At 48.4% G+C, this 14767-nt stretch overlaps 1 protein-coding gene across 8 annotated transcripts in view; it reads left to right on the forward strand.

Annotated features, from left to right (window-relative positions):
* vps13a (vacuolar protein sorting 13 homolog A) overlaps positions 1 to 14767 on the forward strand; it is a 60246-nt gene that overhangs the window by 11314 nt on the left and 34165 nt on the right. For 5 of the 8 annotated variants that reach the window (XR_002955469.2, XM_024439348.2, XM_024439350.2 and 2 more), the window contains exons 21-42: positions 264 to 396; positions 602 to 719; positions 846 to 990; positions 1141 to 1225; positions 1388 to 1566; positions 1711 to 1867; positions 2484 to 2563; positions 2690 to 2749; positions 2881 to 3076; positions 3432 to 3548; positions 3863 to 3966; positions 4122 to 4289; positions 4474 to 4781; positions 5024 to 5171; positions 5316 to 5490; positions 5598 to 5722; positions 5838 to 6007; positions 12678 to 12919; positions 13046 to 13368; positions 13556 to 13918; positions 14150 to 14251; positions 14408 to 14560. Coding sequence is in view for 7 of the 8 variants with exons in the window: in XM_024439348.2 (XP_024295116.1) it covers positions 264 to 396; positions 602 to 719; positions 846 to 990; positions 1141 to 1225; positions 1388 to 1566; positions 1711 to 1867; positions 2484 to 2563; positions 2690 to 2749; positions 2881 to 3076; positions 3432 to 3548; positions 3863 to 3966; positions 4122 to 4289; positions 4474 to 4781; positions 5024 to 5171; positions 5316 to 5490; positions 5598 to 5722; positions 5838 to 6007; positions 12678 to 12919; positions 13046 to 13368; positions 13556 to 13918; positions 14150 to 14251; positions 14408 to 14560 (3651 nt within the window). In the remaining variant the exon portion in view is untranslated. The remainder of the gene's footprint in view (positions 1 to 263; positions 397 to 601; positions 720 to 845; positions 991 to 1140; positions 1226 to 1387; positions 1567 to 1710; positions 1868 to 2483; positions 2564 to 2689; positions 2750 to 2880; positions 3077 to 3431; positions 3549 to 3862; positions 3967 to 4121; positions 4290 to 4473; positions 4782 to 5023; positions 5172 to 5315; positions 5491 to 5597; positions 5723 to 5837; positions 6008 to 12677; positions 12920 to 13045; positions 13369 to 13555; positions 13919 to 14149; positions 14252 to 14407; positions 14561 to 14767) is intronic. The other 3 variants (XM_042330638.1, XM_042330639.1, XM_024439346.2) reach the window with 2 other exon arrangements.

Genomic DNA, 14767 nt, shown 5'->3' on the forward strand with positions numbered 1-14767 from the left:
GACGATGTATGGAGAAGTTGAGAATTATGATCGAGCACACTTGGCTTTGTCTTTCTTCTTCTTGTGAGTCACTAAATTCACCTGAAAAATGGGACAGTAGAGGTAACACATTAACAGTTGTCTTCAACACAATTTGACCACAGAGATGGATCCACTTGCCTGACTGTTTTAATTGACTTGCTCCAGGCAACTGTTAATGTCAATCCCTGCCTCATGAACAGGACTCTTCACCCAGGTGTTATGGCATTGTCTTGTGTTATCAGGTGTCTAGTCTGAGCAGAGAGGGGCTGCCGCAGCTCTCTGTAGGGAGAAGTACTATAGAGGACATTATGTCCCGGGCCTACGACAGCTTCGACGTTCAGCTCAGCAGCCTTCAGTTCCTCTACAGCAAACCAGGTACGCACGCCGAAGGCACACACACGCAAACTCGCGTATGGAGACACACACACACACACAATTATCAGAAAGTTTGCTGCCCAAATTGTCATGTGACGCAACTACGCAGGGAATACATTTTGTGTAGCTTATTGTGTCCTTGCGTTGGGTGATTAGGTAGACTATAAATGAGGCTTAACGGCGCCAGTGGTTGTTGTGTGTTTAGATGGGGACTGGAAGAAAGCCCGTAAGCTGAGGCAGTCAGCCCTCCACATCCTGGAGCCTGTCGACGTCAAGGTGGTGTTCAGCAGAGCCATGGTGGTCACAGATTCCCGCATGCCCAAGTAAGAGGGAAAGGTGGGGGTGCGGGTTGGTGTGATGGACAGTCAGCCACTGTGTAATGGTGTTTGTCAAATACCGGTCAGATGAATGATATGAATAAAGTGTGTGTGTGTGTGTGTGTGTGTCAGGTTTAAAATCTCCGGGGAGCTGCCCCTCCTCTCTCTGAGGATCTCTGATGATAAGGTGCGGGGCGTGCTGGAGCTGATCGACAGCATCCCGCTGCCAGAGAGCAGGCCGGCCCCGCGCAGCACCAACACTCACTCAACATCCAAGGTGCTAACTCTACTGGGCCTCTCTATCTCTGCCTGTCTGTAGGTCGACTCTGTCTGTAGGTCGACTCTGTGTGTTGTGTTTGTGTGTAGATAGACAAGCCAATAGAAATCTATGTGCGGCGTGTAATCTCTGCTTGTGTTCATGACGCAGGCTTTAAAGCAGTCGTACACCCCTCAGCTAACCCCCAGGAAACCAACCATGGCTGAACTGCGCAACTCCCTGATATGGGAATCAGGTGAGAGACATGTGCGCACACACACACAGCCCTTGGTATACATTACAAATGGATGTATGTTCTTTAATACGCATACACACAGTGTGGCAATTACGCGTGTGTGTGTGTGTGTGTGTGTGTGTGTGTGTGTGTGTGTGTGTGTGTGTGTGTGTGTGTGTGCAGGCTCAGAGGAGGACCTGTTCTACGATGCTCCCAGCTCTCCTATAGGAGACCGTCCGTTCTTCCCCGACAACATGCCCAGCCCCTTGCAGCGCTCCGACTCAGTCAAGAGGAGAGGTCTGGTCAAGAAAGACCCCAAGAAGAACATGACCGAGTTCCTCATGACGTTTGAGATCAGCAAAGTATGGTTAAAACTCATCTACATCTGTGTGTGAGAGTACCTAAACACATCATTTAGTTGCGTTCTCTGATTGCTAGTATAGGAGCTTGTGTGTGTGTGCGTGCATGAACTTGAACCTCCTCTCCCTTCTTCTTCTGCTGTCTAGCTGTCCGTTCAGCTGTGTCGTCTCTCTGGAGGCGAGGAGGTCACAGTGTTGCACCTGGAAATCGAGGGGCTGGGCACCGAGCTGAAGCTACGTACCTTCGACATGACATCCTACACGTTCCTACGAGAGATCTGCCTGGAGTGCCCCGAGTACATGGGTCAGTAAGGGATTGTCTGGTAGAGCTGTCAACTGAGGCAGAAGTTCACAATCGGGGGAAAATATTTTTGATCTAATTTTGGACACATTGACGTAAATGTCGAAGTGAGCGATATGCGCCCTTCGCTACAGCCTTAGATATCCACAGCAGCTCTGACGCTAGGGGAGACGCCAGAAAGGTAGTTCAAACTTGTGTCTGTTTTCTGGAGATGTTCTTGAAATGCCATTTGAAACCAGCTCTATTCTATTGGTTTTCAAATCAACTTCATTTCGCTGTCCACTGCATTCAAAGGCGCTGTTCTAGTAATGTTTGTTCACAAGCCATTCCAGTTGCATCTTTAGATCACCCCTCTTTCTACACTTTTTACATAGATTTTTGTCTCTGGCACCTGGTGCTCTCAGACTGGTGTTTTTCCTGCGGTTGCATTTATTTTGAAACACTAGCAGGACCGCCTTGTGTACCTTGCTGCGCTTGGACTGTGAAGACATTTTGTGTGTGTATATACCTATCATACGATTAAACATTGTTATATGTTGTTGGTAGTTGTATGTGCGTGGCATGTCTGCAGACGTGCGTATGTGTGATATGCTTTCTCTGGTTTTGTAAACTGTTCCAGATTCAGAGGAGAAGAAAGTGCACCTGATCACCACTCTAGACAACAGAGAGGATGACCTCCTCACATTGGAGTACACTAAGGTACACACACACACGTACACACTCACACAGTGAACACTTCCAACAGTCAACACTGTCGTCTTGCATTCTTCATCCAATGTAGATTTAACAGTAGAGCACGTCTAATAGCATCAGTGTCTCTTTCAGGCTGATAAGAATGGACCAGAATTCAAGTCTGAGTACAAGAACACTGAACAATCAGTTAAGGTAATGTCTTGCAATACAGTACAGTACAACTGTGTTAACCCGCAGTTGGAATTTCAACATCTCACTTCTCTGCCTAGTTGTATAAGTGTGGGTTCATAGTGAAGGCGGTATGTCTGTGTGTGACGTCTCAGGTGAACTTCTCGTCTCTGGACATACACCTGCACACGGAGGCTCTGCTCAATGCCATGAACTTCCTGATCAGTCTCCTCCCCCCGACCAAGGAGGTGGCGCCCAGCCAGGAGGAGCTGCCCACCATCCCCGAGGAGGACGAGGGAGAGGGGGAGGAAGGCGAGAAGAAAGAGGGATCGGCTGTGGCAAAAAAAACCTGTAACTATCCGTTTCATGGAATCGGTTCTGCTTACTGGAACTTAGACTTCTCCGCGTTGCGATATTGATTTACAAATTCATGATTCAAGGTAGTTGAAAGTGGAAGAGACATCGGTTAGGTCATATACTTCCTATATGTTTGTTGCATGTGGAGATGTTGAGTAGATGCGTATTCTCCTAATACGTAGATTAGCTAGCTAAACCAGATGTACATTACTATACCATTTTCATTCACCACTTGACATTAGATGTATTCTGATGCACCAACAAAGTCATCTTCACATCGATGGTCCTTTGACGTTTTGACGACAGAACCGGTCTTTCATAAAGGTCTCTCTGCCCCCTTTCTCCTTAGCTTCTAAGAAGTCAAAGTTTGAGGATGTGGTGAATTTGCACATCAGAGCCGATCTCAACTGTCTGAAGGTTTTCATCCGAGGCCAGAGCCACAGGATAGCGGAGATCCGCATCGAGGGTAAAGGCCACCTGACACAAGTCCCCGCCTACAACACATGTCCACAACATAAAGTCAGCAGCTACATGCATGACTTACGATGGCCTCTGCATCAAATATCAAAATTATGTGTGTTTGTGTGATGTGTTGAAGGATGTGCGCGCACACACACCAATTATAATGATACTAGTGCCACCTTGTGGTAGCCATATATAAACCACTGATGATCGTGTCTTATTGGCTCTTGTACTGAAACACCTGTCTGTGTTCTAGAATTGTCCTACCCCTCCTCCTTCTGTTCTACCTGTTCTCTCTACCTCTGTTCTATGTTCCAGGCCTGGTGTCGGAGTTGCTGATGAGGAAAAAAGCGGTAGAGGTTCTGGCCAACCTGAAGAACATAGTCATCCTGGACTGTGATAAGGAGGCGTTGTACAAGCAGGTAGCCTCGGATACAGGGCGCTTGTTAACATGTTATTTTCCCAGTCGAGGGGGAACATTCCCGAGAAGTTGCGATTCAAGACAAAACAAAAATCATTTTTAGCTTTTTGCTGGTGTGATTCTCATGAGTATTTTGGTACGAATTCTGTGTCCTAGTGTGTGTCCATAGCCGATGAGGAGGTGTTTGCTTTCCGCATGGTGAACCACACTGAAGCCACGGAGGGCGACGCCTATCTAGACATGGGTAAAGTGGACACCAGCGTCACCCTGACGGTGGGCTGCATCCAGGTCATCTTCCTCAACAAGTTTGTCTCCTCCATCCTGGTAAGAGACCCGCCTCCATCTTTCTTCATTCCACCTTTCTATCTTTTAACCTATTCCTGTTCGTTGAGAACCGGTACCTTTACTAATACCGGTACAAAAATGCCCCAGAACCTATTGTCCTGAGTGCTATGACAATCCACGAGCACTTTGTCACATGACCTGACTCATCTTCCTCCTCCCCCAGGCCTTCATCAACAACTTCCAGGTGGCCAAGGAGGCCCTGGCTGAGGTGACGGTGCAGGCAGCAGAGAAGGCGGCCACGGGGGTGATGGAGCTGGCTGAGCGCAGCACCCGCATCTCCCTGGACGTGGACTTCAACGCTCCCGTCGTCTTCCTGCCGCAGTCGTCGTCCTCCGCCAACGTCATCGTGGCCGACCTCGGTATGGTCACGGTCAAGAACCGCTTCGCCATGGTCCCCTCCCAAATGCACGTCAAGATCCCTCCCGTCATGGACACCATGACCGTGGGCCTCAGCGACCTCAAGATGTACAGGTGAGAGACACACACTGGTAGTCAGGCCATTCTGTAGATGTACAAGGGATGGGAGTTAAACGTCATAGATGCGTAGTTGTTATACAATGAAAGGACTACTTAATTTATGCACTGGGATGTAAAGTGTTGATTAACTATTGACACGTCTGTTATTTCACGTACTTTTGCATATTTGGTCCTTCCCCGGATGTGCAGCAAATCTGAACCTGTAAAGCTGTGTGTTTGTTTGTTTGATTGTCCAGAACCACCTTTGAGGAGGGGAGGTTTCAGGGGGAAATCCAGCTTCTGAAGCCGGTCAACCTGGACCTGTCCATCCAGAGGAACCTGTCAGCCTCCTGGTACCACAGCATCCCCGACATAGAGATCACTGCTCACCTCAAACCAATGAACGTGAGTGTGTGTGTGCCGGAGTGTATGCGTGTGTGTTCGTTTAAGCCAACTCTCAATGAAGAAATGTTAGTGTGTGAAATGAAATGTTAGTATGAAATGTTGATGCATCAGTGTTACGGTGTGTGTGTGTGTGTGTCTTACTAGCTGATCCTGGGTCAGGATGATATGACGGTGGTGTTGAGGACTCTGAGTGGGAACCTGTCAGAGACGTCAGACTCTGCCTCCCCCCCTCCTCCTCTGCGTACTGTGGACCGCTCCGACACGGCCTCTACCAAAGGCTCACAGGCGTCAGGAGGTACTGGTAGTAACCCCACCAGCGGTGAGGACAGCAGTGTGTCAGTCTGGGTTGAATTTGGATGTGTGTTGTGGCCACGTGTGTTGCTGGGATTGTGCTATTATTATAATTGTGTTGAACCCTGTCTGTAGGCAACACGGTGGTAACTGCTGCAGTGGTGGAGACCCAGAAGAGCACCAAGCTGAAGAGCACACTCAAACTGGACTTCAAGTTTGACTCCATGACCCTGGTCCTGTACAGCCCCAATGGGACTGAGGTGACTACTGCACCACTACACGTCTTCACAAACACTGGCATTGACCATGTAAAACTCCATCCACTTGGATATTCTTACGCCCACAGACAGAGACTTTTTGATGTGTGTCTCCAAGGTGCAGGTGTTGGACTCGAGGGATGAGCAGCTGAAGCTGGCTGAGTTCACCCTGGGGACTATCTCTACATCTGTCCACATGTTCTCAGACGGATCTATGAAGGCCTCCGTCAAACTCACAGACTGCCTGCTAGACGACAAAAGATGCAGGGTCAAGAAGATCACTGCCAGGTAGAGGATACACCCACGGTTACCTTGGTTTCACTACACCCGCAATAACATCTGCTAAACACGTGTATGTGACCAATACATTTGATTTGGTACTGAGCCTACTTATACATTCATAAAACCTGGGAGAGATGCCACAGAGTGATGTGTGTGTGTGTACTGTGGACATATGATTGTGTGACTCGGTGCTGGCGTTGATGTACGAGGCTCAGTGTGTGTTCTTCAGCGTGGCATCATGTTCATCACAGCTTCACCATCTGTCTACTCACATAGGACTGTCACACAGCTAAGATGAATGGCTTTGGTTAGCAGCCCCATCATAGTCAAAGCAACTAAGGTAATCTCTCACTCCCAGTCCATCAAAACCCACGAGTAAGGATAAAGTCTGTCAATTGTGTTGAGAGAATGGTATCTTTGTATCTGTCGAAGAGAAAGTTAGTCTCACTCCTCAATGTAACATAATTTGACTAATGGATTACAAGGTATTTAGTGCACTTATGGTAGGGTTTGTTATTAGTGCTGTCGTGACTTTGATTTAATGTGATGACTGTTATTGGACTGTTATTTATCTTATCAACTATGTTTAATTGTTACTCTATTAAATTAATCATGAAACAATTAATTAATTAGGAGTTTGGGGCACCAAGGGAGAATTTGTTTATAGTTACCATCTCCCGAAATATATATTATATAGCGATAAGTCACTTAATAATCATTACCTCGTATCAGTCTCATTCTGAATGTCGCAGACTTCTTGAATCCACAAGAACACCAGCCTTTTCTGATTTATTCAGTTCTACACAAATTTGATTTAATGTATTATTAGTCGACCTAAATAATAACACAGAATACACATACATACTTACATGAGACAAAAGTCCCTAGTGGACTGACCAGATAAGATGGCTTATTACACAAAGATGGAAAAGGGGGTGTGGAAAATAGAGCGATAGGGGGCAGGGACAATTTATCGTACATTTGGCAGCTTTTCTCACAGTAACCATATACCTTGCACACGAGCCACCGCCCGTTTTGGTAAGAAATGCAATGTATTTACGTGTAGATGTCTATCTGTCAGGGGAATAGCTCGATGGGTGTAAGGCTCTGGCTGTCCACCAGAGGTCACACTGTCCTGTTTTGGTCTCGTAGTGGAGTGTTCAAATAGAACGAAGGTTGTGTATAACCACAGTTATGTGAGCTATATGGATCACTCCAATATATTGGTATCACTCTGCGACAGAGGGATACATCAAATGTGTGGATTTACAGATTTACCCCCGTGTATACCTGTGTCACGGCTGGGGTCCGCCCCTATATATAGACCCCATGGCCGCGACACGTTCTCTACATCATTTCTGAGGCGCTTCTAGCACCGTAGAGGATTGGATTGATCCATAAAGCTCACATAACCGTGGTTACATATGTAACCTTCATTATGTTTCACTATATTGGATCACTCCAATATATTGGTGTGCCCGTACCAGATTTAGTCGGTGCTAGAGGGACCTGTCCAGCCAGTGGCGAAGTCCCAGCGCGGGATCGAGACGCAGGGGCCGTCAATGTAGAGGGGGGGTACCGGCACAGTCCCCGGAAGGGGAGGCGATGCCCAGGACTGCTGAACCAACCGTAGAGGGAGGTGCCAAGTTACCCGATAGTACCTAGAAAAAGGTACAAGAGGAAGCCCAGCTGGCCGTAGCACAGATATCAGTGAAGGGCACTCCTCTCAGTAGAGCCCAGGACACAGACACACCTTGTGTTAAATGTGCTACCACAGATCGCAGCACTGGCCTGCCAGCCAGGCAGTTTGCTGTCATAGTTGTGTCCACGATCCAGTGAGAGAGCCTCTGCTTGATAGCCCAGCAACCAGGACTCTTTCACCATAGCAGACAAAAAGCTGGTCTGTTGTTCTGACTGACCGTGTCCGCTCCACATAGGCAGCCAGTGCCCGGAGGGAGGCCCAGACTGCCCCGCCACTGCCGCGGGGTCGTAAGCAGACAGGATAAAAGGGATGTTCACATGCCTGTCTGACAGAACCTTCGGGAGGAATGAAGGGTTGGGGTGGAGAGATATACTCCTCCCACCGGGGTCCATCCGGTAGCACTCAGAACTTACTGAAAAAGCATGGGGCCCACCCACCCTCTTCATGGAAGTAATCGTTACCAAGAAAAGCACCTTCATAGAGAGGTGTTTCAGGGAGGCAGACTCCAGCGGTTTGAAAGGTGGCTTTGGCAAAGCTGCCAATACCACATCCAGATCCCAGCTCGCCATTGAGCGGTTCCTAGCTGGACGCAGGCGACAAACCCCCTTCATAAACTTGGAGACGCCCCTCTGGCCTGTCCATCCACCCCACATGGCAGGCAGATATAGCAGCCAAAAATACCCTCAGTGTTGAGGCTGCCAAGCCCTCAACCATGCAAGACTGCAGGTATTGGAGGACATACTGCACCATGCATGACTCGGGCACAACCTCAATACCATTGCACCAAGAGCAGAACAACCACCAGCGCAACTGATATGCCGCAGTTGTAGCCGGTCACCTTGCTCTCTGCATGGTGTTCCTTACTCCCTCCTGTAGTCCTAACATGGACCATTGGTACCATTGCGGCCAAGCCCACAGTCTAAGGCAGTGCGGTCTTGGATGCCACAGTGTTTCCCCCGGCCTGAAACAGTAGGTCGGGTCTCAGAGGCAGTTTCCAAGGTGTCCCAGACAACAGGAACAGGAGAAGGCTGAACCAGGGTCATCTTGGCCAGTATAAGGCCACCAGCAGCAGACAATGCTCCTCCATCCTGGTCCTGTCCAGCACACTGGATCAAAGGAAAAGGGGGGGAAATGCGTAAAGCTCCAGCCCTGGCCAATCGTGAGCCAGAGTATCCAGGCCCAGATGCCTTGGTGGCTCTGACATGGAGTACCACATGGGGCAATGTGCATTGCTCAGGGAGGCAAACAGGTCCATCTGTGCCCTCCTGAACTTGTCCCACAGGTGCTGCACCACTTGGGAATCCAGTCCCAAAGTGGCGAGCCCTCTATCGAGAGCATATCCGCTGCTACGTTCAGGATGTCAAGGTACGTGCGTTGCACGTAGACACTAGATGTCCCTCAGCCTAGAGAAGGAGCTCCCGTGCTATAAGATTGAGGCAGTGGGACCTCAGTCCACCCTGATGGTTGATGTAAGCCGCCACTATGGTGTTGTCTGTTCCAGTGCAGTGGCTATCCAAGTGAGTAGGCTCCTCATAGCCTCTCGAGCCACTGGCGGCTTCTGATGACCTGGTAGTCCTGTTCACGGTGGTGAACAGTGCCGGCATTGTCCCCCTGAAACAGCTTATCACTGTCCAACAGGGAACAGCTGTTGTCACCATCGAAGCTATCAACCTCCTGACGCAGGGCATGCGCCCTCTGTTCAAGGTGATTCCAGCAGTCTTACTCATGCCCCAGTCCAGGACTGGCAGCAGATGGGTTCTGCCTGCGGTGGCTCCGGCCACGTTTCCAGGGAGGGGTACTGGGCCCAATAGAGGGACTAACAGCTCGCTGCTGCACCACTCCTGAGGGAGGGAGCTCGTCCCCAGCCTGAGCCCGGGCCTGGCGAACCCACTCGTGCATGCCCGCCAATCACGTCAGGCGCAGGCGTTCTGAGAACACCACACAAAACAGGCATCCAGTAGGGTGCTCCACCGCCCTCTCCGCGTGGTTAAAACCCAGGTAGTGCATACACGAGGTATGCAGATGCCCAGGGGGATGCCACCATCACACCTGTCACAAAGGGAAAGCCATAAGCTCAGCCAAGCCAACAAGGCTACGGAGAAGGGGTTCACCGCCCTGAGAGAGCTACAGTGCCTTGCGAAAGTATTCGGCCCCCTTGAACTTTGCGACCTTTTGCCACATTTCAGGCTTCAAACATAAAGATATAAAACTGTATTTTTTTTGTGAAGAATCAACAACAAGTGGGACACAATCATGAAGTGGAACGACATTTATTGGATATTTCAAACTTTTTTAACAAATCAAAAACTGAAAAATTGGGCGTGCAAAATTATTCAGCCCCCTTAAGTTAATACTTTGTAGCGCCACCTTTTGCTGCGATTACAGCTGTAAGTCGCTTGGGGTATGTCTCTATCAGTTTTGCACATCGAGAGACTGACATTTTTTCCCATTCCTCCTTGCAAAACAGCTCGAGCTCAGTGAGGTTGGATGGAGAGCATTTGTGAATAGCAGTTTTCAGTTCTTTCCACAGATTCTCGATTGGATTCAGGTCTGGACTTTGACTTGGCCATTCTAACACCTGGATATGTTTATTTTTGAACAATTCCATTGTAGATTTTGCTTTATGTTTTGGATCACTGTCTTGTTGGAAGACAAATCTCCGTCCCAGTCTCAGGTCTTTTGCAGACTCCATCAGGTTTTCTTCCAGAATGGTCCTGTATTTGGCTCCATCCATCTTCCCATCAATTTTAACCATCTTCCCTGTCCCTGCTGAAGAAAAGCAGGCCCAAACCATGATGCTGCCACCACCATGTTTGACAGTGGGGATGGCGTGTTCAGGGTGATGAGCTGTGTTGCTTTTACGCCAAACATAACGTTTTGCATTGTTGCCAAAAAGTTCAATTTTGGTTTCATCTGACCAGAGCACCTTCTTCCACATGTTTGGTGTGTCTCCCAGGTGGCTTGTGGCAAACTTTAAACAACACTTTTTATGGATATCTTTAAGAAATGGCTTTCTTCTTGCCACTCTTCCATAAAGGGCAGATTTGTGCAATATACGACTGATTGTTGTCCTATGGACAGAGTCTCCCACCTCAGCTGTAGATCTCTGCAGTTCATCCAGAGTGATCATGGGCCTCTTGGCTGCATCTCTGATCAGTCTTCTCCTTGTATGAGCTGAAAGTTTAGAGGGACGGCCAGGTCTTGGTAGATTTGCAGTGGTCTGATACTCCTTCCATTTCAATATTATCGCTTGCACAGTGCTCCTTGGGATGTTTAAAGCTTGGGAAATCTTTTTCTATCCAAATCCGGCTTTAAACTTCTTCACAGCAGTATCTCAGACCTGCCTGGTGTGTTCCTTGTTCTTCATGATGCTCTCTGCGCTTTTAACGGACCTCTGAGACTATCACAGTGCAGGTGCATTTATACGGAGACTTGATTACACACAGGTGGATTGTATTTATCATCATTAGTCATTTAGGTCAACATTGGATCATTCAGAGATCCTCACTGAACTTCTGGAGAGAGTTTGCTGCACTGAAAGTAAAGGGGCTGAATAATTTTGCACGCCCATTTTTTCAGTTTTTGATTTGTTAAAAAAGTTTGAAATATCCAATAAATGTCGTTCCACTTCATGATTGTGTCCCACTTGTTGTTGATTCTTCACAAAAAAATACAGTTTTATATCTTTGTTTGAAGCCTGAAATGTGGCAAAAGGTCGCAAAGTTCAAGGGGGCCGAATACTTTCGCAAGGCACTGTATGTTGTGACCCGCTTGGAGGTATAGGAACCCGGTGAGGGATAAATTACCCAGTACCTCTGCAAACACAGGGGAAGACCCCTGTGGGAGAAAAACAGGCAGTGGAGCACTCAAGAGGGGCTGACCATGTGGCCAGCTGCAAACAGCCAGTGAGTATACTTCCACGCAAGATATTACACTTACCAGTGACTTACCAAGTGAACTTCAGAACGTTTGTAACTCGAACCATACGGATGTCCGCTGAGAAAATGAAAGAGAACGTGTGCCTCGGCCATGGGTCTATATATAGAGGCGGACCCCAGCCGTGACACAGGTGTACACGGGAGTGAATCTGTAAATCCTCACCTCGGTTTAATCCCTCCGCCGCGGAGTGATACCGATATTTTGGAGTGATCCAATATAGTGAAACATAACAGAGACTCTGTCTGAGATGGGATTTTCTTCCTTGCGTCTTTAGTCAAAGTTCTAGATCCCTTTTACATACACAGCTGCAGACTGTCAATGTTTTGGTCTAGTGAGTTTTTATTCACCTTGTGTTGAGTTTGAAACCATTTCAACGTGTGGACCATGGTCTCGGATCTTTTGGTCTGCATTTAAATTCTTAGGGAGTCCTTTTAAGCACTCTGGTCGAAAAGGGCAGTTCCATCACACTGACAAGCTCCTCTGACCTCATTCGGGGCGTGGTTTAGTTAATGTGCAAGGGACATGAAAACTAAAATCACATTCATATCTTAACAAAAAGACTTTCAGCATTCTTCATATTGTATGGAAACTTAACAGCCGAACGGGGTTTCCTTCCTAAGTTACAGTATTTGGTTCATACAGTTTTTAATAACATCACAAAATGAAAAGCGATATGACATGATTATTATTTATATCCCCACGGACTATTCTTAATATTCCTACCTTAGAAATATTGTTCCGGTATTTACTTTTTTTGTCATTTATAGCTTTGGCGGCAAAAGTTTCCTGGAGGTCAAAGGCATTCCTTTGGGTTGGTACTGAAGAGCAGGAGAACGTTCTCTGCTTCATAATATTTACAATTGGCGTGAAGTGTCATTTAAAAACGGCACAGCCCCCGCTCTCCTTTCTTGTGCCTTGGATCCCTGACCAGGAGTGCCCTGCTATAGGGTTTGTTGATAGGTCCCTTGCTGTAGGGTTTGTTGATAGGTCCCTTGCTGTAGGGTTCATCATGTCCCTCTGGCTTCTGTCTGTCAGGATGATGGCGATGCGTCCGGGCGCTGAGAGGAATGTGATGGTGGAGGTGAACTACAAGCAGGGCCGCGACGGCACCTCTTTGGACACGGTGGTGCAGGACGTGTACCTCTGTGCCAGCATGGAGTTCCTGCTCACTGTGGCCGACATCTTCCTCAAAGCCAGCCAGCAGGGCTTCTCCTCCGCCACCCCCAAGAACAGCAGTAGCACTAAACCCACTGCAGCAGCAGCCTCCAAGGAATCTGGTATGACACATTCAAATTTCAAACTTTACATTATTCACCACAAATATCATGCTTGCACAATGTGAAGTTTTGGATTGGATGCCCAATATACACGCCCCTGCTTTCCTCTCTGGTTCCGTAACACAGCTCCAGTGGGGGTGGTGGCAAAGTCAGAGATTAATGTTCTGGTGAAGAACCCTGAGATTGTGTTTGTGGCCGACCTGACACGTGCCGACGCCCCGGCCCTGGTCATGACCACGGAGTGCGAGCTGGTGATGAAGAGCGACCTGGACGGTCAGCTGATGACTGCGGTGGTCAAGGACCTGAAGGTGGTGGCCTGCCCCTTCCTGAAGGAGAAGAGGAACAAGGAGACCACTGTGCTGCAGCCCTGCCAAGTGTTCTTCAAGAGCACACAGTCCTCCACCTCCCCGCAGGCCATGGAGGTCTGCATCAACGCACTCACACTCAAGGTAGGCCACGGCCAAAAACAAAACCATCCCTTGAAGACAGGAACCAGCGTCTTAGTACCTGTTAGGAGCATATCATTTTGCTCATTAGACCTTATTGTCACCTTTTTCCTGTGTTGTTATTTCTGGCCCAGCTAGCCAAACCAGAGTGATGTGCCTCACGTTACATTCTCCTCTGTGTCCCACCCAGGTGTCGCCCATCATTATAAACACAGTGATTACCATTCAGTCGGTGCTGAGCCCGGCCGGTGCCGAGACACCCCAGTCTGAGCTGGAGAGCCCCGTGCCCCCAGACCTGTGGGAGCGCCGGTCCTGGAGGGACCTCAAGCTGTGGTTCCTGGATGAGGAGGGTAAAGACGAGGATGCCCAGTCCCTGGTCCCGCTGATTCCCCAGGGCGAGTCCCTGCAGTTGGCCATCAACTCCATCTGCCTGACACTGGAGGCAGGGGTGGGCCACCGCACCGTCCCCATGCTCCTGGCCAAGTCCTCCTTCCACGGTGACGTCAAGAACTGGAGCACCCTCATCAACCTGCACAGCCAGCTCAACCTGGAGGTCAGACACTGCACAGCTCTACACAACCCTTTACACAACATCTACATGACCTTTACACATCCCTTTACACACACCTCTACACAACATCTACATGACCTTCACACAACCACTACACATCCCTCTACACAACCCTTTACACATCTACATGACCTTTACACAACCTCCGTTCAACTAAACATGTGTTTAGTCAGACTGCATTTAGTGTACAGTAACTTAGTGTGGTGTGTTTAGGTTCACTACTTCAACGAGGTGATGGGGGTGTGGGAGCCACTGCTAGAGCCCCTAGAAGACGAGAACCGAGATGGATTCAGACCCTGGACCCTGGGATTAAAGGTGACCCTTGCATGCATGCATGCATGCATGCATACATACATACATACAGTAACTCACTCACACTGTCCCATGTTCCACACACATCCTTCATACGGATAGTGGAAATGCACTATCCACCACACACCCATAACGGCTATGCATCCCCCTGAACTGTAGATGAAGAAGAAGCCAGTGAAGTACACAGGTATATCAGAAGAAGTGGACTACAGCATCCCTGACTACAAGACCGTCATCAGCATCAGCAGCAAGGACCAACTTAACATCACCCTCTCCAAGTGTGGACTGGGCATGCTCAGTAACCTGGGCACGGTAAGTCAATGACGTCACACACCAGCACTCTTGTACAGTGCATTTGGAAAGTATTCAGATTCTTTGACTTTTTCCACAGTTTGTTACGTTACAGGCTTATTCTAAATCTACACACAATGCCCCATAATAACAAAGCAGAAACAGGTTTTTCTACATTTTTGCAAATTTATAGAAAAAAACTGAAATCTTTCAGACCCTTTACTCAGT

This window comes from Oncorhynchus tshawytscha, linkage group LG12, assembly GCF_018296145.1.
Source record: "Oncorhynchus tshawytscha isolate Ot180627B linkage group LG12, Otsh_v2.0, whole genome shotgun sequence".
Classification (NCBI taxonomy): Eukaryota; Metazoa; Chordata; class Actinopteri; order Salmoniformes; family Salmonidae; genus Oncorhynchus; species Oncorhynchus tshawytscha.